At 36.0% G+C, this 21560-nt stretch overlaps 2 protein-coding genes across 2 annotated transcripts in view; both read left to right on the top strand.

The window, feature by feature from the left end:
- Positions 1–3577, top strand: part of LOC102744929 (pregnancy zone protein-like) — a 44829-nt gene extending 41252 nt beyond the window's left edge. The window contains exons 31-36 of the mRNA XM_081821183.1: positions 3–133; positions 507–597; positions 1236–1304; positions 1665–1767; positions 2734–2775; positions 3408–3577. Of these exons, the coding sequence (XP_081677309.1) occupies positions 3–133; positions 507–597; positions 1236–1304; positions 1665–1767; positions 2734–2775; positions 3408–3430 (459 nt within the window). The 3' untranslated portion in view covers positions 3431–3577. The remainder of the gene's footprint in view (positions 1–2; positions 134–506; positions 598–1235; positions 1305–1664; positions 1768–2733; positions 2776–3407) is intronic.
- Positions 3578–10263: 6686 nt separating this feature from the next.
- Positions 10264–21560, top strand: part of LOC102744722 (pregnancy zone protein-like) — a 43755-nt gene continuing 32458 nt past the window's right edge. Inside the window, 7 exon segments of the mRNA XM_081818930.1 lie at positions 10264–10349; positions 14265–14448; positions 15238–15397; positions 15575–15627; positions 16862–16882; positions 17153–17321; positions 17755–17839. Of these exon segments, the coding sequence (XP_081675056.1) occupies positions 10264–10349; positions 14265–14448; positions 15238–15397; positions 15575–15627; positions 16862–16882; positions 17153–17321; positions 17755–17839 (758 nt within the window).

The raw sequence follows: 21560 nt of genomic DNA, 5'->3' as shown, positions 1-21560 counted from the left end.
AGACATCCTTGAGATATAACATCCTGCCCAAGAAAGAAGGGAAAGTCCCCTTCATTCTGAAGGTCGATACTCTCCCCAAGAATTGTGATGGAGTACGTGCTCACAGGAAATTCCAGATTCACATCAACATTAGGTAAATCCATTTGTTGGTAAGACCTTTTGTAGAATATGGAGCAACTGATTTTCTTTTGCGGGGGAACTCCATTGTCTCAAGTCACACAATATGAATATAGAATTCTCTCAATATTTACTAACAAGAAAATTTTCTTCACTCATACCGAAAAACCTTAACATTGAGCATATGATGTTGCCATACCTGCGGAGTGGAGTTCATAATGGTGGGTTTTCCAAATAAGCATAGCAGAAACAAATAGAATAGATAGGGAAGCTGAGTGGTAGTTAAGGATAGGGAACACCAGAAATAATAGAGAAGGGGGAATTTCTGTCTTGAATGAACTCCAAAGAATTTTGTTTGAATGCCTTGTCCATGTGCCTTGCCTTCATAGTTATACTGGGGAACGACCAAGCTCCAACATGGTCATTGTTGACGTGAAGATGGTATCAGGCTTCATACCTATGAAATCATCAGTGAGAAAGGTAAAGCCTAAATCCTTTACAGATAGCAAAGTCATGATAAATCCTGACATTTATGCTTGTCAATTTTATTGGGTTTTCAAAAGGTTTACTCCCTCACACTTACTTCTCTAGAGTGTTTCCATCATTTTAATAGTGGGTGTCACCATTATGTGGTCTCAGTGTAAGACGTAAGTCATAGACATGGTTAATAATGCTCCAGCAGCCCTTGAGCATTAGGTATGTGGAGAGGTATTGAATAATCATATATTTTAAAAAGGGAAATATATATATACATATGTATAATATAAAAATATATCTCATATATGCACATACATATGATAAATGAGATATTCTTCCTTTTTTCTTTTTATATGGAAAGGATGATTCTCTCTCATGCATCATGAAAATGTATATGTTAGAGATAGACTAGATAGATGTTAGAGAGATGGACAGATAGATACAGAGATATATAGGTATAGATGATAGAGATGACAGATAATAGAGAAAGGGTTTAATAAATATTACTATTATTCTCAAAGAAATCACAATTAGCAGTTTGGATGTTTATGAACAGCCAGTTAGATCATAAGTACCTGAAAAGTGCTCTTAGCCTGGAATTTCCTCATCCCATATGTCTGGCTTATACTCTTGGTCAACAGCTCCAAGAAAAGCCTCAGATTCAAAGGACTGAAGTGAGCACCAACCATGTCCTGATTTACTTTGAAGAGGTAAGATTCTGTGACTCTGCTAGAAACTACTGGAGTAGTGGACACACCAATCCAGATTCTGGGTAATGTTTTGTACACACAAGTGAAGGAGAAGAAAATAGCCATAGAGGGAAATGAAGCCTGGATTGGTCAACAAGGCTCAATTTACTACATTTGACTGTCCATAGAATCATCTCTTTTGTCCTTCTTGTATCTGCCATTGAGTGTATTATGCAAATCTCAAAATGTCTCATTCTTTCCATAGGTTTTGATACAGATGGATAGCATAACCATAAGGTTTGATAGTATCATAGGAAGAGAGGATGGTAACTAGAAACTAAGTTAATCTTTGATTCCAATTCAGTTTTCCTGTCTCTCCAGCTAACCAATCAAATTGTGAGTTTCTCCTTCTCAGTGGAACAAGACGTCCAAGTTGACAATTTAAAACCAGCTACTGTAAAAGCCTATGATTATTACGAGACAGGTGAGTGGGATTCAGACATGCTGAGTTTTGAAAGGCAAAAACTGACTAATCTGGTAAAGGGTCACCGTAACTCAAACAAAATCCCACAGTCTTTCACCAGAAGAAAAAGTGAGTTTACGGTCATTGGATAATCATGTGCCCCCTAAACTAGTCTTGAACCATTCTTATAAAGCAATAAGGGGATCGGTTCTTTCTAAATTCTCCTATAAAGTTGTTTGTTCTGGAGTGAAATATTCCAGAAATATAAGTAGAATAGCAATAACTAAAAAAACACCTCAGTACTGATTTGTGATATGAGACCTAAAATTTGATCCATTTTTAAAAATATTTTATTTATTTATTTGAGAGAGACAGAGCATGCATGAGAGAGAGCATGATCTGGGAGGAGGGGCAAAGGGAAAGGGAGAAGCTGACTCCCTGGTGAGCAGGGAGTCGAATGGGGGGACCTGAGCGGAAGGCAGATGCTTAACTGACTGAACCACCCAGGTGCCCCAAATTTGATCCATTGTTGACTTGTGCCTTGAGTAGTCTCACAAAATTTGGGAAACTCTGTAATATATCAGGAAATTCTTCCATTTGCTCATGTCTTTGAACTAGAAATTTACCAGCATCATAACATGCTGGTAGTGTTAAAACTACTCTTTCCTGGAATGAGAAACAGTTCAGAGAGGAAGTTAAACTCCAATAAAGAGAACACAGCTGTGAAGAGGGCCATACAGTATCCCATAGATAGACAACCTTCCATCTGTGAAACCTGCCCCTGACTTCTGTATCCAAGCCCAGTTTTCTCTTACTGCCCCCTCCACTAGTCCTGCATGGTTTAGTACAGAAGTCATTCGTTTCCATTGGCTCCGTAACGGTCTTTATTCTTTTTATCCTAGCTTACACAGTTATTTTACAATTAACTGCCCATATGCTTATTACTGAATGTCTTCACTCTTTCTGTCTTATCATTTTGTGTTTCAGGGGAATTCACTATTGAAGAATACAGGGATCCCTGCAGTGCTGGTAAGGTATAAACAGTGAAGTCTAATGCCAACATAAAGAAAATAAATAAACATCAGTTGTCCATATATGGTTGCTTCTTGAGTACATCCTTATCATATTATAAAGACCATGGTGTATCATTTAGGAACTTAAACGATTTCAAATGTATTACAGAATTTCTCAGTAGAAAAAAATGCAAGTAAAGTATAATTACTGGGTCTGGGGTGACTTGTTTGCAGACAAATCCAGGAATTTACCACATATAAAAACTAAATCATTTAATATTTAGTTTATATTCTATACCCAGTGGTGATATATTTATCACCTATGAACTTTTTAGGATATTTCTAAATTTATACTAGTTAAGGTCAGGAAACTTTTCCCTGTAGTTTTCCATATAGCACAGCATGAGAGATGTGATCTACAAGATTTTCCTTTACACCAGTCGACAATGTTCATTTCTGACAATATAACACTTGTGAGACCTTCAGTTCTCCATTCTAAAATAGGAAACAAAAAACAAGAACAGCCCTATCATTAAAAATAATTAAAATTTATTAAGTTCAAATATTTATGATTGAAATACAAAACATTATTCCTTTAGTAGATGACAGAATTTCCTTAATTTTCCTATCTTTTATTCTACTGTTTAGAATCTGAACACAGAAATGCTTGAAAATGGAAACTTGTGGACCTCATCAGATGATGTTCTCCAGGAACGAAGGACAAAGATTTATCAGGAGAGAGAAGATAGTGGGAGAAAGAGGGGACAGGAATTGGAAATACATAAAATTTGATGTTGAATAAATTTATGACATATACACTTCTACCATTTCTTTTGTTCTGTATCGATATTATATTTCCCTTCTGAAGTATGTGTCTATTCCCTGCAGTATTTTTACAAACACTATAAAAGCTATATGAAAAGCTGAGCTAAAAACACTACAGATAAATCAAAATGGAATTCCAAAAAATGTTCAAGTAACCCACAGGAAGGTAGACAAAAGAAAACAATGTTTCCAAATATTGGAAACAACCAAAATGTCCATTAATAGGCAAATGGTTATACTAACTGTGGTACATTCATGCCATGGAATACTACTCAGCAATAAAAAGGAACAAACTATTGATCTACACAAAAATTTGAATGGATTTCAAGAACATTATGCTGGGTGAAAATAAAGCCAATTTCAAGAGGTCATACTATATGATTCCTTTTATTCATTTTATTCTCATGAAATGAGAGAATTATAGAAATGGGGAAAAATTAGTGGTTTCCAGGGATTAGGGATGGTAGGGCAAGGGGGGATTGGAATGACTATAAGGCGTTGGTTTAGAGAGATATTTGGGGTGATAAAACCCTGTATGTGTTTTGTTACAAGTAAAATATTTGCATTTCTGTGGCTTAATAAAATGTTTTAATAATGACTATGGTGGGGCATCTGGGCGACTCAGTCAGTCAAGCAGCTGCCTTCTGCTCAGGTCATGATCCCGGGGTCCTGGGATGGAGCCCCGCACTGGGCACCGTGCTCAGTGGGGAGTCTGCTTCTCCTTCTCTCTCTGCCCCTCCCCCACCCCCACTCATGTGATTCATTTTAAAATTGTGAGTCATTTTAAAACAAAAGTATTCTCTTTTTTCCCTTGGAAAAACAGACAGTCCATTACTTTGCACAGTTGTGTTTTTCTGTTCCCACTATAGTCTCACCTTATTCATAATTATAACTTTTAACCCTATATACAGAAAAACAACTGGAAGAGAGATCATTGAGAAGTGTCTCCTGTATCTAGCATTTTAGCAAGCTAATAAAGTTCTCAAGAATACATATAAAGACAATTTTCTGCAGCCACCCATATCCCTTTTACAACTTTTCAAAGTTTGGAGTTGTAAAAACAAGGAACAGAAAACATAAGGCAAGGAAAATGTGGTTAATTTGAAAAAAGACCAACTACAAATAATTCAAGAAATAAAAAATTGATTCATTGAAATAAAAAAAGAAATCAGGGGCGCCTAGGTGGCTCAGCTGGTTAAGTGTCTGACTCTTGATTTCAGCTCAGGTCTTAATCTCAGGGTTGTAAGTTCAGGCCCCACATTGAGCTTTGGGCTGAGCGTGGAGCCTACTTACAAAAAAAGAAAGAAAGAAATCAATGCTGAGTACTGAATTTTGTTGGTGAGGGAGCAGCCCTGGCTCACTGGATGATAGAGAAGTTCACTAAGGCTTTGAAACCAGGTGACAAAAAAAAAAAACCAGATGACAAAAGAAAGAAAGAAATTAGAAATCTAATGCTTTAAGCAGTAGATCTGACAGATAAAATGAAAATTAATGAATTTGTAATAAGATCTGAGGAAATTACTCATAATGCAAGAGAATTAAAAAGTTATGCAAAATACCAAAAACAAGTTTAAAAAAAACAAAAAGCACAGAGTCAACACTTATTTCCAACAAAATGGAAAATTAGCACAGACTGCTTCTTCCTTCTTCCAGATAACCCTGGAGAAATAACATAAGCAAGAGAGAAACAGAAGTTTTAGGAACCAACAAAATATTAGAAAAAAAAAACTGGAGGAAATGAAGGCAATCTGGAGCTGATGAAGAAGTGTCAGGGGAGTTGGTAGTCAAAGAGAAAGGAATTTGGGAGATGGCTGACTTGGTAAATTGAAAGAAGTTATTTAAGTTCTGCAGTTGGTTTTCCTTCAAGCTGGTTTGGGACAATCATTACCCCTTCACCACAGAAATCAGCAGCAAAAGCCTAGAGTAAAATCTTATTAACCGAAAACCTCTGCAAGTATGAAGAGTAGACGAAACCTGATGTGGAATAATCAGCTGCCTCAGACTTTCGTTTTTCCATTCCGTCCCCCTTTCAACCCTCCATGCTCTGGAGACGATCTCTTTTCACTACTGTCTCCTAAAGATATAAAAATGTAGCAAGTAAGCGTGATCACCAATAGTCCTTGGTGACTGGGGATTTCCTCCCTGGACTCTTTCTCTCTCCACACTTTAAAGTCACTAGCAGGATCACAGACAAGGATCTGATCTTTGGCTCTTCCCCTACATATATCATTGGACAAAGTATCCCATTAATAATGGGCTCACAGACCAAAATAACAAAATAAATGTTGGCTGCTCAAGTCCTATAAAAGAAAGAGCAAACTGATCAACATATATTACCTAAAGGAGAATTATCAGAATAAACATAATATAAAATAATCCTAATATTTTAAAATAGATAATAAAAGGTATACAAAATATAAATTAAAAACTAGAAACCATAACACAAAAAAGTGGGAATATTAGATATGAATACATAATATTTGATATTTATGAGATTAATATTCTGATGTATATAATTGAACAAAATATGAGCTTAAAGATGAAGTTGAGGAATTTTGCAAAAAAGCAGCAGAAAAGTTGAAATAAATACATAGAAAATGCAAATGGAAAACTAAGTAATATGAAAGATTGAAGTAAAAACGTGAACATCTACATCTTAGACTTCCCAGGTGAGATGAAAGTAAAAGTGAAAAGGAAGAAAATATGAAGAAATAATGGAAATAAATTTCCCAGAATCAAAAAAAATAACAGCATAAAAGAGAAGAAAAAAAAACACCACAAACCTGGACACATACTAAACTTTTAAAATTTATAAGATAAGGAAAAATCCTAAATGATTCCAGAGACAAAGACTAAGTACAAGTTCTCAACAACACTGGATACAAGAATACAATGGAAAAATAGTTTAAGGCACTAAGGAAAACTTCACATCAGGAATTTTATATCCAAAAAATAAATAAATAAAAATTCAAAACATAAATAATAAAGAATTTTATATCCAAGAAAATCATGACTCAAATGTGAGAGCATAAAAAATATTTGCATGTATACACAGCCTCAGAAGTTTTTTTTTCTATTGTTTTATTATGTTATGTTAATCACCATACATTATATCATTAGTTTTTGATGTAGTGTTCCATGATTCATTGTTTGCATATAACACCCAGTGCTCCATGCAGAATGTGCCCTCTTTAATACCCATCACCAGGCTAACCCATCCTCCCACCCCCCCTCCCCTCTAGAACCCTCAGTTTGTTTTTCAGAGTCCATAGTCTCTCATGGTTCATCTCCCCCTCCGATTTCCCCCCCTTCATTCTTCCCCTCCTGTTATTTTCTTCTTTTTTTTTCTTAACATATACTGTATTATTTGCTTCAGAGGTACAGATCTGTGATTCAACAGTCTTGCACACTTCACAGCGCTCACCATTTGCTAGACAAGAGCCCTATGCTGAAAACCATTCAAGAGAAAATCTGCAAACAAAAAAGAGACATAAACCAGGGTATGCTATAAAATATATGAAAGCAAGGACGATTTAAAGGATTAGTGCTATTTATGGATTTCTTTAAATAAAATGTCTAAAATCAAAGAAACTTGCAAAAGTATGATTTTGTATCAGGCAAGGTAATCAAAACCACATTGTAATTTGAAGAGGGAAAGTTTAATATAAAGTATTATAGACAAAAACAGGAGATTGGGATGATGAGAGATATTTATTTATTTATTTATTTATTTATTTATTTATTTAAAAATAAATCACGACTTGAGCCAAAGGCAGACGCTTTACCAACTGAGCCACCCAGGCTCCCATGAGAGATTATTTAATACAGAATAAAAAGAACTCTAAAAAATATAAGAATAGCAGGACTATGAAGTAGACACTATCCACCGGCTGAAATAGTGCACCAAGGAAAAGACAGATCTGAAGTACATCCAAAGAAAGAACTCCTCAATGCTGAGTACTGAACTTTGTTGAACAGGAAGAAACCCTGGCTCACTGGATGATAGAGAAGTTCACTCAGGCTTTGAAATCAGGTGACAAGGGAAGGTGCTGGGCTGGTGGCACTCTTGTTGGGAAGCACCTCAGAAGGTGTTGGGGAAAATCATCCACAAGAAGTTGCCAAGTGCTGCTAGCTATTGGGCACCACAGAAGCCTACCAGTGCAGAAGCACATGCACTGCTGAAGACGGGTGCTTAACAGATCATGCAAACTGCAGAAATCAGGCACCGGAGGAGCCCAGGACTGCAGAAACCACATCTGCTGAAAGAGACTACCTAGAGGAGCACCTTAGAACCAAGAAGAGAAATTTGTTCCTTCTCCAATGTTCCTCTAGAACTCTTTATTAGAAAAGCTTAACATCCTGGCAAAGGATAAAAATTCATAGACACCAGCTCCACAAGGCAAAATAGCCAATGAAGGATAGATTTGGAAGGTATTGAATTGGTAACCAGCACAAACCTCAGTAACTCATTACTCAAAAAAATATATATATATATGGGAAGGGGGATAGATGTAGGAGAGACTAAACGTATATAAGAAATTTCTGAAGTACCTGCCTTATTAGATGGAAGATGTGGGACGTCTAAGCTATCACAGGAATAAATAAACATGAGTATGTCTTAGGTTAAAGCAACAATCATAAGACAAAACAGAATGTATATATTTTAAATCAGATGAATAAAACTTTCAGAAATTACAATAATTGTAAATGCATTAAACTTAAGAAATGAGAGGAACTGTTAAACTAGCTGATAAAAAAGGAAAAAATCTAGCAATGTGTTGTCTACACTTAAAGAAAAAGTTTGAAAAAAGAAAATTTGAAATGAGATATAGCTTGAGATGAGATAAAGCAATAAATATGAACCAAAGAAAAGCTCCCCGCAAGTAGCAATTTTATATCTATCAAAATTAGATTTAAGGAAAAATAAAATCAGAAGGTACTGTGAGGGACATTATATATTTTAAAAGAAATATAAAGCAGGAAGATATGCCCATTGTCAATACATAGTCATTAAAATTATACAAACAAAAGTGGAAATAAATTACAATGCTAAATAAATATTAACTGACAGATGTTGCAGAGGAAAACAAAACAAGAATATCAAACACTTGTACAATGAAATGAATAAGCTCAAATTACATGTATGCGGCAGGGGGTGGGGGTGTGGAGGGGCCAGGAAGGCTACTGGTGCAAGAATGAACAGAAGACCACTGGTAGGAAACAAAGAGTTCAGAGATGGAACAATGTATATATGAGACTTTAACAGACCATATAAGTGGCACCACATATCAAGGGGGTTTAAAAAGATTGTTAGTGGAAGGGGCTAAGAAAATTAAAGTTTAAAAAAAACACAAAACTTGGATCTGTAAGGAAAACTACATGCAAAGTTAGAATACAGATAGTTTGCTGATATACTTATAAAAGGTCAAACTATAAAATTGACAGAAGAATCAAATTTGGGCTTGGAAGAAATATCTTAAAGCAAACTGCAAAAGCATAAATCACAAGGAAAAGAAGTTGAAGTTTATCAGTGCAACATTAAGAAATAAAGGATACTATGGACAGAGTTATAGATGAGATAATGAAAGAAAATATTTATAATGTCTAAAACTGGTAAGGAACTGTATCTAGGTTTATACAAAAAAATTCCAGGAAATCAACAAGACTAGGATAGCAACTATAATTTTAAAAAATAAGAAAGGGGGGTGCCTGGGTGGCTCAGTCGTTAAGCGTCTGCCTTCGGCTCAGGTCATGATCCCAGAGTCCTGGGATCGAGCCCCAAATCCGGCTCCCTGCTCTTTGGGAAGCCTGCTTCTCCCTCTCCCACTCCCCATGCTTGTGTTCCCTCTCTCGCTCTCTCTCTGTCAAATAAATAAAATCTTTAAAAAAAAAAAAATGAGAAAAGGAAATGAACAAGCAATTTACAAACTAAAGGCATACTAAAAAAAACCTTGAAGTCATTGATAGTGAGATAGATACAAATTGAAACAATGATATAATATAACTTCATACCCATTTGTTTGGCAAAATGTAAAGACCAGCTGTCGGCAGAAATGTGAGGATATGCACTATCTGGTGGCATCATAGTGTGTTACAACCATTCTGGGAGAGTAATCTGGCAGTATTTAGTCAGTTAAGTACATGCCTCAGATCCAGCAATCCCACCTCTGTGTATGTGTCTAAGGAAACATGTTAAAAAGATATTTATCAAAGCATTATTTGTGGTATCAGGGAGGCAGAGGCAATCTTGATTCTATCACTGGGAGAGTAGACATACAAAATTTGGTTGATGATGACCAAGAAGTGTGCTACTGTAATAAAATACAACTGATTTAATCTATACATAGTAACATGGATGAATCTCTTATACGGAGCTGTTCACCAGGAGCTTTGCTGTCAAAGTAAAAGAAAGTTCATTCTAATTAAAATATGAATTTTATCCTCTGGAAATGCCTCAGAGCCTGTCAGAGGTTAGCCTTGAGGGTAATGAGGCAATCACTGAGAGCAATGACCTTTTCAGGGAAGCTCTGCCCAACTCTGAGCTCCCTTTGGAGGCCTTGGGGTGGAGCTTGTTTGCAAATAGCAGCCACATAAAACCTGGTAAATTTAAGACGTCTCAGGGACCAGGTTGAAGGCAGGGAGTTGGGCACAATACAGTGGCTGAGATTTGTCCCTCACTATGCAGAAAGGCAGACTTCCTCATTCATGTTTCATGCTACTTCTCCTTGTCCTGCTTTCTACCGATGCTTCAGACCCTGCAGAACGGTCTCTCTTAAAGTCCCCTCCTCAAGAGTCTGTGCTTTATCTCCATCTCTTCTTTATATCTTTGCTTTAACTTTCCCATTAAATGCTACCCTTCCTGTTTCTTAAGATACCTTCCAATCTTAAGAGACGAATTATAAGCTATTTTTTCTTTCACTTTTTTCTACATTTTCACTTTTTTCATTGCGTCATCATAATCATAAATAGAATAAGTAGTCACTAGAAGGCGTGATTTGATTAGACACTGAAACCTCAATCCCACCTTCACGGAATCTTTCTTTAGGATGGAAAGCATTGACTATAAAAATAGTTACAGCGCATAGTGGGGTGCAGTTTAATTCATATTGTAGATCACACATATAGAAGTATATAGCTCCTTTGTTTTTCAATAACTTACTGAGTCTTCAGCAAGAGACCCCAGTAACGGGCCAGTTGGGCAGGGGTGCAGGGAGTAATTGAAAACTCTTCAGTTAAAATTGGTAAAATCCAATAATCGTAAGATTTCTCTTCCACCTCTCCCCAGTTCCTCCCCAAGAGAGGACCTAGAAGGTTGTGATCTCCATTCCTTCCTAGTGGAGAAAAAGGCTCAGAGTCTTTGCTCTGAGAATTCTTCGTCTTCCTTGGCCATTGTTAATCTGGCTTCTTCTCACCTGCCAGCCTTCATCATTTGAATCTTCAGCCATCTGGTTTGTCTCAGCTCCGTCCCTTGATCAACAGTCCCAGAAGCCCTCTCTGGCTGACTCCGATTCACCTCAGCTCTTTTTTATCCTGTAGAGCCCCCAACTTGCCACAGCATCCTGCCTCCAATCCTGTGACTATTCCAATACAAACTGTATTGCAGAGTCACCTTTCCCCCTTTGTAGTTCAGACCCCTACCCACTGTGCACTCCTGCCTTGAATGTAGCTACATTCCAGATTGATACAGGCAGCCTCGAGAGTCCTAAATGTGCAGAGGGATCAAAGGATCCTTTTCTCTTTGTGTGAGCTTAATCCACTTAATACAATTGGGCCTCTCCACGACAGAGTGCAGGAAGCAGAAATCAGAACTGTGACCAACTCGCTTTCCTTTCTTCTTCAAATTTCTTCAATGCACAATTTCCCAGTAATCAGTAGGGATACATTTTTCTGCCATCCTTCCTCTATCTCATGTACAACTGTGGATGGTAGCACCTCCCATTGCATTCCACCCAAAGAGCATCTGGAAATATGTAGGGGCTGTTCAGATTTCTGAAGGCTGAATGGATGAAGCAAGCAGCATTCATTGGAGTTGGAAATGTTAAGCAGTCTGTGTTTTCAGTTCAACACAACATACGATCATTCTGCCCACTGAAAACATTATTTTACATCGCATCCAACATCTGTTAAAAAACAATAAACTTCATGGCCTAGTTGTCATGAACAGAAGAGGTATCTTCTCACTATGCAGAAAACATCCCCTATCCCTCCAGCATTATTAGCCTTTGATGTGATAAATGAGATATATTGCCCAAAAGACCCAGGAACTGTCCTCCTCTGCCTTCAGAGAGAGGGAGGTGGGAGGGGAACATGAAAAAGAGAAAATTAAGAGTCATCTGTTTAATATTTGCAAACTTTAGTCACTCCTACAAAAGCAAATATTTAAAATGCAAACATCCATGGTTAAGTAATATTTTAATAGTTTAATTGCTCACTTACAGATGAAATCTTGAGCAAATTACTCAACCTTGATGGGTTCCAATTTCAATATCTATTAAATGATACTAACCAAACCTTTATGAAATAACTGTTTGAAACATCTAATATACATGGAATTAATTTTTAAATTATGACATCAATTAGGCTTATAACTAATAAGAATAAAAATAGTATATTGAATAAAATTATAATACACTGATGAAGATCAGAGAACTAGAGGGAAAAAAGTATGGATGGGGAGGTGAAAAATGATAATTTTTATCACTTACCATATTTTTGAAAGAGTAGATGATTCAGATAAAAAATATCCAGATGCCAGAAAGGGATTAAATGAGAGGTACTATCTGAATGATTATGGGTAGATTATTTAAATACTCTGAGCTTCTCTGCTTTAGAACAAAACCTTAGCATTTATGCAATTTAAAAATCTGAGATTTTAACTTTTGAAGGGTGGATCTAAAGATTCATGGCATATAGTTTTGCTAAGGAACAACTTAAAACACATACAACATGATGAATGGGCTGCAGCAGACCACTTGGAGAATGAGAGAACCAAACTTGACTTCCAGTTTCCACAACTAAACTGTCTCTGTTACTCTCTTCTCCTAGTCTCATACCTATTAACTTTGAAAAGTAATAAAATAGTTTTTCATGGGTCAAATTGCCTGCTTTTTTTTAAGTGTAAGAGCCCATGTTGGAAGTAGAAGGGAAAGGATAGTAAAACAATATAAGAAAATAATAACTCTCTTTTTCTTAATTGTAAATTAACTCTATAAATAAATGACAAACCTGCAGCTATTGAATCATTAAAGTTTGAGGAGTCACATTTTATGTGTGATCTACTGATTTAGTGAGTAGGCAGGGATTTTATCTTACTGTTGTATATTCGAATTTGGAGACTGGCGAGGACCTCATGTTTTAGCTGTCATGAACATGAAGAATATGATGTATGTATCGTATAGGATTGCTAGGAGGATTAATACAGAGACTGCTTAACACATTTCCTTGCAAGTAGTAAATATGTAGGAAACACACATTCTCTTTCAGCCCATAGGGATTCAGAGTATGGAGAGATTATACTGAGTTGACTGCTTCAGGAAAGTTTTTGTGTCAAAGGGGTCACTTGGGATGGTTCCCAAAGAATGGGTAGAATTCTGTTTGGAAATATGCGGGGGTGGGGAGTAGGATATGCGAGAATATCATAGATAAAGGAAACTTATCAACCAAGTCAAGAAAGTAAACTCACAGGGGCACCTGGCTGGCTCAGCTGGTAGAGCATGCGACTTTTGATCTTGGGGTTGTAAGTTCAAGTCCCACATTGCATGCAGAGATTACATAAAGCTAAAATCTTTAAAAAAAAAAGAAAGAAAACTCACACAAAAGATTGTCCATACCTCTGAATAATTAAATATATTCAATAATTAGAATAAAAATGACTTTGCAAAATAATATATTTTATGTGAACTTGTTTTTTTAGTAAGTGAAGATAATTTATCCACCCGTATAGGTTTGACACAAGCATATATTTTTGAACATAGAAGTATTAATATTAATATTGATTACCTCAAGAGGGTGAGAATGAAGGAGAATGTTAATCAAATGCACTGTGTACTTGTGTGTGCTTGCAAATTATTGACAGAAATAAAAACTTGTTGTTAAAAAAATTATTGATTTTGGCTAAGGCATATCTGAGAAACCTTAGAGAAAGAGCAAATATATTGTTTTCAGTGTTGCTGTTATAAAGAAAATTATTTTACAATATAGATATGAGTTATTTTATGTAATGGATATATGTTCACTGAAGTTTTTTTCAGTTGAATTTATATAAATTCAGTTGTGGTGTCCATGTACCAGTGATGTTTATTTAGACAGATTTTAATGTAAATCTTTTTATAAAGTGAATAGTCACCAGCAATTTATTATATATGTGCACTTTTATGGATATATATTCAGGAAGTCAGATATTAATGCTCTATAACACAAAGAATGCCTATGAAATTGTTAACAGCCTTGAAGCCAACTTCCGGCAGACTGACTGTGTGGGTGAGGCACTACTCAGGAGTAAAAAATATAATTCTTAGGCCGGGCAGTGATAGAACTTCCATCTTAATGTTCTTAGTCCATTGACATTTGCTGTAGAACCAAATGTAGCAAGAAATACATATTGTTATGAAAAGCACATTTATGGTTGAAAATGCTTGCTATCCTCCATTTTTCTCTGATTTAGCCTTCTTCTCTTCCCAGGCAGTATGTGGTGCTTGTCCCCTCCCTGTTGTACACTGGGACCCCTGAGAAGGGCTGCCTCCTTCTGAGCTACCTGAATGAGACAGTGACTGTAAGTGCTTCCTTGGAGTCCCTCGGGGGAAACCAGAGCCTCTTCACTGACCTGGTGGTGCGGAAGGACTTATTCCATTGCGTCTCCTTCACTGTGAGTACTATCTGCCTGTCCTTGTTTGATACATTGTATTGAGTCATGGTGATGGGGAACTGGTGTTGAATCCCAAAGAATGACTTTAATGTTAGTGAGGACTTCATAAAGTACTAAAGAGAGTGGGTTTTCAGCTATGAAGGAACAAAGCATGGATTTTCCACCAACATAGGAGAGAAATATTTTACTATGTGCTAAAATCCAATTTAAGTTCTTTAAAAAAAATCCTGTTAGCCATAGAAAACATATGAGCTAGATTCTCTAGCTTTGATATGTAACCATCTCTTTCAGGCCAGAGTAAGACAGTGCCTAAAAAGAGATTATACAAAAATCTCATGGAAGGACAGCATGTAGCAGAATTTTTCTCCTGTGGTGAGACGTTAGGCGTCTCTGTCCTCTGAATGTGTAAATGGTGCAAGATACTCAAAGCAAACATCCAGTACCTCTTTGAGGTTGCCCAGCTTGGGATACTCAGCTATCATGTTCTCCCACGTTTTTACAGATAGACTTCTTTCCATTCCTTCACAATATATATACTCTGTTAAAAGGAGAATGATTTAAGAACTAGAGATCCTGGTAAGCTATATGGAGATTTGGGTCCCACTGATGGTTGCTCTCACTGATATTTTTCTCCTATGTCTTACATTATTATCTTCACTCAAATCTGGAGAAATATTTATACTTACCTAGTTCTTTGTGAAGCTGAAAGAGAGATAGAAAACAGTAATGGATGAAAGATTGGGAGGGAGAAGATTGTGTGGCTCCTCAGCAGTGTTCTTTGTTCCTTAGCTCCCAAGGATCTCATCCTCTTCAGAGGTGGCATTCCTTACTGTCCAGATAAAGGGACCAACACAAGACTTTAGGAAGAAGAACACAGTGCTGGTAAAGAATGCTCAAAGTCTGGTCTTTGTCCAGACAGACAAACCCATCTATAAACCAGGACAGACAGGTATGTCGGGAAATTCCTCTATTTCCCTCAGTGGGGGCAGTACTGAGAAGGAGAGGGCACCCTTCAGCAGGTTTTGCAGAGTAAACTTGCAAAATCCCCATCTCTTAGCTTCCTGACTTAGCACACACATTCCCTGCTTTATCATGTCTGAGTCTTACCAGGGAATCTCTTTTTCAGTAAAATTCCGTATTGTCTCTGTGGATGAGAATTTTCACCCCTTGAATGAACTGGTAGGTATCTCGAGAGTTATGATTTTGGTGGGGGGTGGGAGTACTCACCCTAGTGGGAGCAGGAAAGTCCAGGAAAAGCAAGAAGATAAAAAACATTCCTTTTGGAACCTGGGCTCCAGCAGCACCACAGGTCTAGAGTCTTATGTAAGGCATAATTGAAGGGTGAGAGATGAGGAAGCTATTTCTCTTATAATAGTAATTAATCATTCGACAATAGCTAGATTTATTGCTGTGAACACAATACATTAAACATGAAGAGACACAATAAAAAAGTTAGGAGCTATCCATACCCATACTTCCAAGGAGTTTATGATTAATTAAACCACGAAGAGTTTCGTTGATTCTGAATATATCTAGCCATCTATCTATATAGTAGAAAAATTGCAATATGGTAATAAATACATATATGTATATTTTATATACATATAATCTATAATATATATTAATATATAACATAGATATAATATAGAATATATATTATATACAAAGATTTTGTTTTTGCTGATTGAGTGTCCCTTCCTCTAACTAGTGTTTAACAAGGCAAAGAAATAAAGCTACTTTAAAAATGCAATTTTTAAATTAGAAAAAATATTCTTGGTTAACTATTAACCAAATCATTCTGACAACTCTATTGCTATTTGGTCTAAATTATAATAACATATCACTCTATTAATATCCATTTTCTGGGGTGCCTGGGTGGCTCAGTCAGTTAAGCGGCTGCCTTCAGCTCAGGTCATGATCCCCGAGTCCTGGGCTCAAGCCCCCCGTCGGACCCCCTGCTCAGTGGGGGGCCTGCTTCCCCTTTGCTGTTCCCTCTGCTTGTGCTCTCTCTCTCTGTCAAATAAATAAATAAATAAATCTTTTTTAAAAATAATCCATTTCCTAATATATGCAAGTAAAGAGTATAGTCATATTCTTTATTAAGAAGACTTCAGTACCTACATATTAGTGGTAAATAATATTAATAAATTAGTAAATATTAATAAAACTTATTCACCAATAATATTTCTCAGGGAAATGGCAACACAATGATTGTTGTGGAAATATTTATGCTTTTCTTAGAACTATTTACCGGTTTCCCTAAGTAATTCTAGTTCTTTAATGTTTCAGGTTAAATTTTGTTATATCTTACTACAGATACTATTTTTCCTGAATAAACTATTGGATCATAAGTCTGAAATCACAGCCTTTGGTGAAATTCTAATCACATCTCTTCTTTCCTTTTTTCATATAGATTCCACTGGTGTACCTTGAGGTAAGCAACAGAAAGAGCCTTACAGAAGGAAATCAGCACATTTAAGGTTAGAAGTTCTGATAGTCCTTACAGATGAATTACTATTAAAAAAAAAACAACTTTCAGATCTAAAATTTCCTACTCCCAGGTATCAGGTTTATTCTGTTTTCTCTCTTCTGCATTTATCTCTTCGGAAGGCAAGAACCAGTTACCAACTCCAAAGTCATTTGTTTAGTTCAAGGACTATCATGGCTACATAATTATTCCCCCATGCTCCTTGTTTACCTCTAGGACCCAAAAAGAAATCGAGTTGGACAATGGCAGAGTCTCAGGTTGGAGAGTGGCCTCCAACAGCTGGCCTTTCCCCTCTCGTCTGAGCGCATTCAGGGTTCTTACAAGGTGGTGGTACAGAAGGAATTGGGCGAAAGGATAGAACACCCCTTCACCGTAGAAGAATTTGGTATGGCTTCTGAAAAATGAAAAGGACATAACTTTTTGTTTCACTCCGTGCACTCACTTAGGCTTTCTGAATCTCCCATTGGTATGTTGAACTTGGATTAGAATCAGTTTGAGCTGTTTGTAAAGTCATCACAATTCTGTGCTCCAGAAGCTCACAAGAGCTTGATTTTCAGTAGCAAGTTACACTTTGCCGAGTATCAAAATTCTTATTTCAGTGGAGCCATCATCCTTTGTTAGTGTCATTGAGATCTGCTGTGATCACAAAGGCAATTAAATTTTGTGTGAATTGTTAAAACTTATCATCTTAAAGCTGGCACTTGAAAAATGGATCTAGCTTTTCAGGGTATTATTTTGGGAAAAGTTATAAACATGAAATATTTGTATTTCCATTAAATGTTCACCAGCCTCCCTATTTCCATTATCTCTATCAACAGTGCTTCCCAAGTTTGAGGTCAAAGTTCAGGTGCCAAAGATAATCAGTATCCTGGATGAAAAAGTGAACGTATCAGTATGTGGGATGTGAGTTAAATTGCTTTTGTCTGAAATTTCATATTTTGCCTCAATTTTGAGTCATTATTTGGCTAGGTACATAATCATAAATTAATTTTCCACAGAATTAAAAAATTACTTCAGTGACTTATTTCAATCGCTTATTATTAAAATTTTCAAATATACAAAAGAATAGAGGACACCCATAATCATGATTTTAACAATTGACATCTTTCTATATTTGCTACATCATTTTTTTTTTTGCTTTAACATTTCAGGATAAATTACAAAGATCATGACATTTTACCCTAGATGCAGTACTATGTACCTCTAAAAATTACTGACATTTTCCTACGTAGTCATGATGCCATTATGACACTTTACAAAATTAAAAGTAATTTTCCAATACTAATTCTTATTTTACACTCAAATTCCCTCGATTTTTCTAAAAATGCTGTTTACTCATTGCTTTTGATTATTATGACTCACATGTACCCTTTTTTTCCAACTCTCTACAATGGAAATTTTCAATTGAATGCAAAAGTTAACAAAATAGTAAAATGAAAATCCATGTACCCATCAACCATGACAAAAATTTTGAAATTTTGCCAATATTGTTCCATTTATTCTCCTCCCTTCCAATTTTTTTCTCCAATATTTTTTAACAAGCCATGGGAATCCATAAATATCTTAAAGTTTTAAAAGTCTTTAGCCTCCTTTTCTCCCTGTGATGTTAACTTATTAAAGAGCATAGGTCAGTTGGCCTGCAAATGTCCCATTTGCTGGATTTGCCTGATTACTTCCTAATGGTACATTGAATTGATTAATTTTAATTTCTCCTCTGGCCAATTTTAAAAGGATACCTGGAGTATTTTGCATAGATACATCATAGATCCTCTTGGTGCAGTGTAAGAACAGATTTTTAAAACCTGAAATAATCTCTATTTTTAATTTTTTGAGAAACCTCCATGCTGTCTTTCATAGTGTCTGCACCATTTTACATTTCCATCAACAACATGCATAATGACCAGTATCATAAAGCTTTCCCCCTATATTTTTGATAGAAATTTTATAATTTCAGGTCTTACATTTAAGTCTTTAATCTATTTTGAGTCAATTTTTGTGTATAGTATAATATAAAGGTTCAATTTCATTCTTTTGCATATAGATATCCAGTTTTCCCAACACTTTTGTTGAAGATACTATCCTTTCCTCACAGTGTGTTCTTGGCACCCTTGTCAAAGACAATATATATAAATGAATTTATTTCTGGGCTTTGTTCCATTGATCTACATATCCATCTTCATGCCAAGGCCATATTGCATAAACCAGGGAGTGTGATGGCTCCAGCTTTTCCTTTTCTCTCAAGATTGTTTTGAGTATTTAGTGTCCTTTGTTGTTCCATATGAATTTTAAGATTATTTTTTCTATTCCTGTAAAGAATGCCATTAGGATTTTGATAGGGATTGCACTGAATCTGGAGATTGCTTTGGGTAGGATGGATATTTTAATATTGTCTTCCAATCCATGAACATAGGGTGTCTTTCCATTTATTTGTGACTACTTTCTTTCATTGATGTTTTGTAGTTTTCAGCGTACAAGTCTTTCACCTCCTTGGCTAAGTGTATTACTAAGTCTTTTATTCTTTTTGTTGTTATTGTACATAGGATTGTTTTCTTCATTTATTTTTCATACAGTTCGTTGTTAGTGTACAGAAACACAGCTGGGTTTGTATGTTGATTTTTTATCCTGCAACTTTATGGGATTGGTTTATTAGTTCTAATAGATTTGTGTGTGTGTGTGAAGTCATTAGAGGGGTTTCTATATATAATATTATGTCCTATGCAAATAGTGATAGTTTTACTTCTTTTCTGACTTGGGTGACTTATTTTTTGGTATGCGTTCCTTTTTTTATTTAAGTATAGGTGACACATAATGTGACATTAGTTTCAGGTGTACAACATAGAGATTCAGCAAGTTTATATGTTATGCTGTGCTCAGTCCAAGTGTAGCTACCATCTGTCACCATATAACACAATTACAATGTTTTTGACTATATTCCTTATGCTGTACCTTTTATTCCCATGACTTATTCATTCCATAACTGGAAGCCTGTGTCTCCCATTTCCTTTCACCCATTTTATCCATCCCCTCTGAAAATCATCACTTTGTTCTCTGCATTTATAAGTCTGATTCTGCCTGTTTGTTTATTCATTTTTTGTTTTTCAGATTCCATATATAAGTGAAATTATACAGCATCTGTCTTTCTCTGTCTGATTTATTTCATTTAGCATAATACCCTCTAGGTTCAACCATGTTGTCGCAAATGGCAAGACCTCATCTTTTTTATGGTTCAGTCATATTCCACTGTATATATATATATGCCACATCTTCTTTATTCATCTATCGATGGACACTTGGGTTGCTTCCATACCTTGGTTATTGTAAAAAATGCTGCAATAAACATGGTGGTGCATATATCTTTTCAAATTAGTATTATCATTTTCTTTGGATAAATATTCAGTAGTGGAATTATTGGGTCATATGGTAACTCTATTTTTAATTTTTTGAAAAACCTCCATAGTTTTCCACAGTGGCTGTACCAATTTACATTCCCACCAACAGTGCACAAGGATTCCTTTTCCTCCACATCTTTGCTGACACTGGGGTATAATATTCTATATATGCCTCTTAAGTCCATGCAGTCTCTAAGGTTGTTCAGTCTGTTTCCTTATTGAATTTCTGTCTGGATATTCTATCTATTATTGACAGTGGGGTACTGAAATCTCCTGCTATTATTGTGTTGTTGTCTGTTTCTCCTTTCTGTTCCATCAGTGTTTGTTTCATATATTTAGGTGCTTTGATGCTAGGTGCATATGTATTTATAATTGCTATATCTTCTTGGTGAATTGACCCTTTTATCATTATATAATTTCTTCTTTGCCTCTTGTGACAGTTCTTGACTTAAAGTCAATTTTGTGTGATGTTAGTATAACCACCCCTGATCTTTTTTGGTAACCATTTTTATTTTTTCTATCTCTTCACTTTTGGACTATATGTGTCTTTATTTTTTTTTATTTTGTTTTATTATATTGTGTTTGTCACCATACAATACATCATTAATTTTTGATGTGGTGATCCATGATTCATTGTTTTCATATAACACCCAGTGGTCCATGCAGGACGTGCCCTCCTTAATACCCATCACCAGGTTAAGCCATCCCCCAACCACCTTCCCCTCTAAAACTCTTAGTTTGTTTCTTTATTTTTTTTGTTTCTTTATTTTTTTAATTATGTTATGTTAATCACCATACATTACATCATTAGTTTTTGATGTGGTGATCCATGATTCATTGTTTGCGTATAACACCCAGTGCTCCATGCAGTATGTGCCCTCTTTAATACCCATCACCAGGCTAACCCATCCTCCCACCCGCCTCCCCTCTGGAACCCTCAGTTTGTTTCTCAGAGTCCATGGTCTCTCATGGTTTGTCTCCCCCTCTGATTTCCCCCCCTTCATTTTTCCCTTCCTGCTATCTTCTTTTTTTTTTAACATATAATGTATTATTTGTTTCAGAGGTACCTCTGAAATGCAGCAATTCAGCAGTCTTACACAATTCACAGTGCTCACCATAACACATACTCTCCCCAATGTCTATCACCCAGTCACCCCATCCCTCCCACCCCATCTTAGTTTGTTTCTCAGAGTCCATAGTCTCTCATGGTTCATCTCTCCCTCCGATTCCCGCCC

The sequence above is a fragment of the Leptonychotes weddellii genome, chromosome 5, assembly GCF_054177405.1.
Source record: "Leptonychotes weddellii isolate Sample4059 chromosome 5, ASM5417740v2, whole genome shotgun sequence".
Lineage (NCBI taxonomy): Eukaryota > Metazoa > Chordata > Mammalia > Carnivora > Phocidae > Leptonychotes > Leptonychotes weddellii.
The sequence above is the reverse complement of the archived record's forward strand: the minus strand, read 5'-3'. Positions and strand labels throughout refer to the sequence as shown.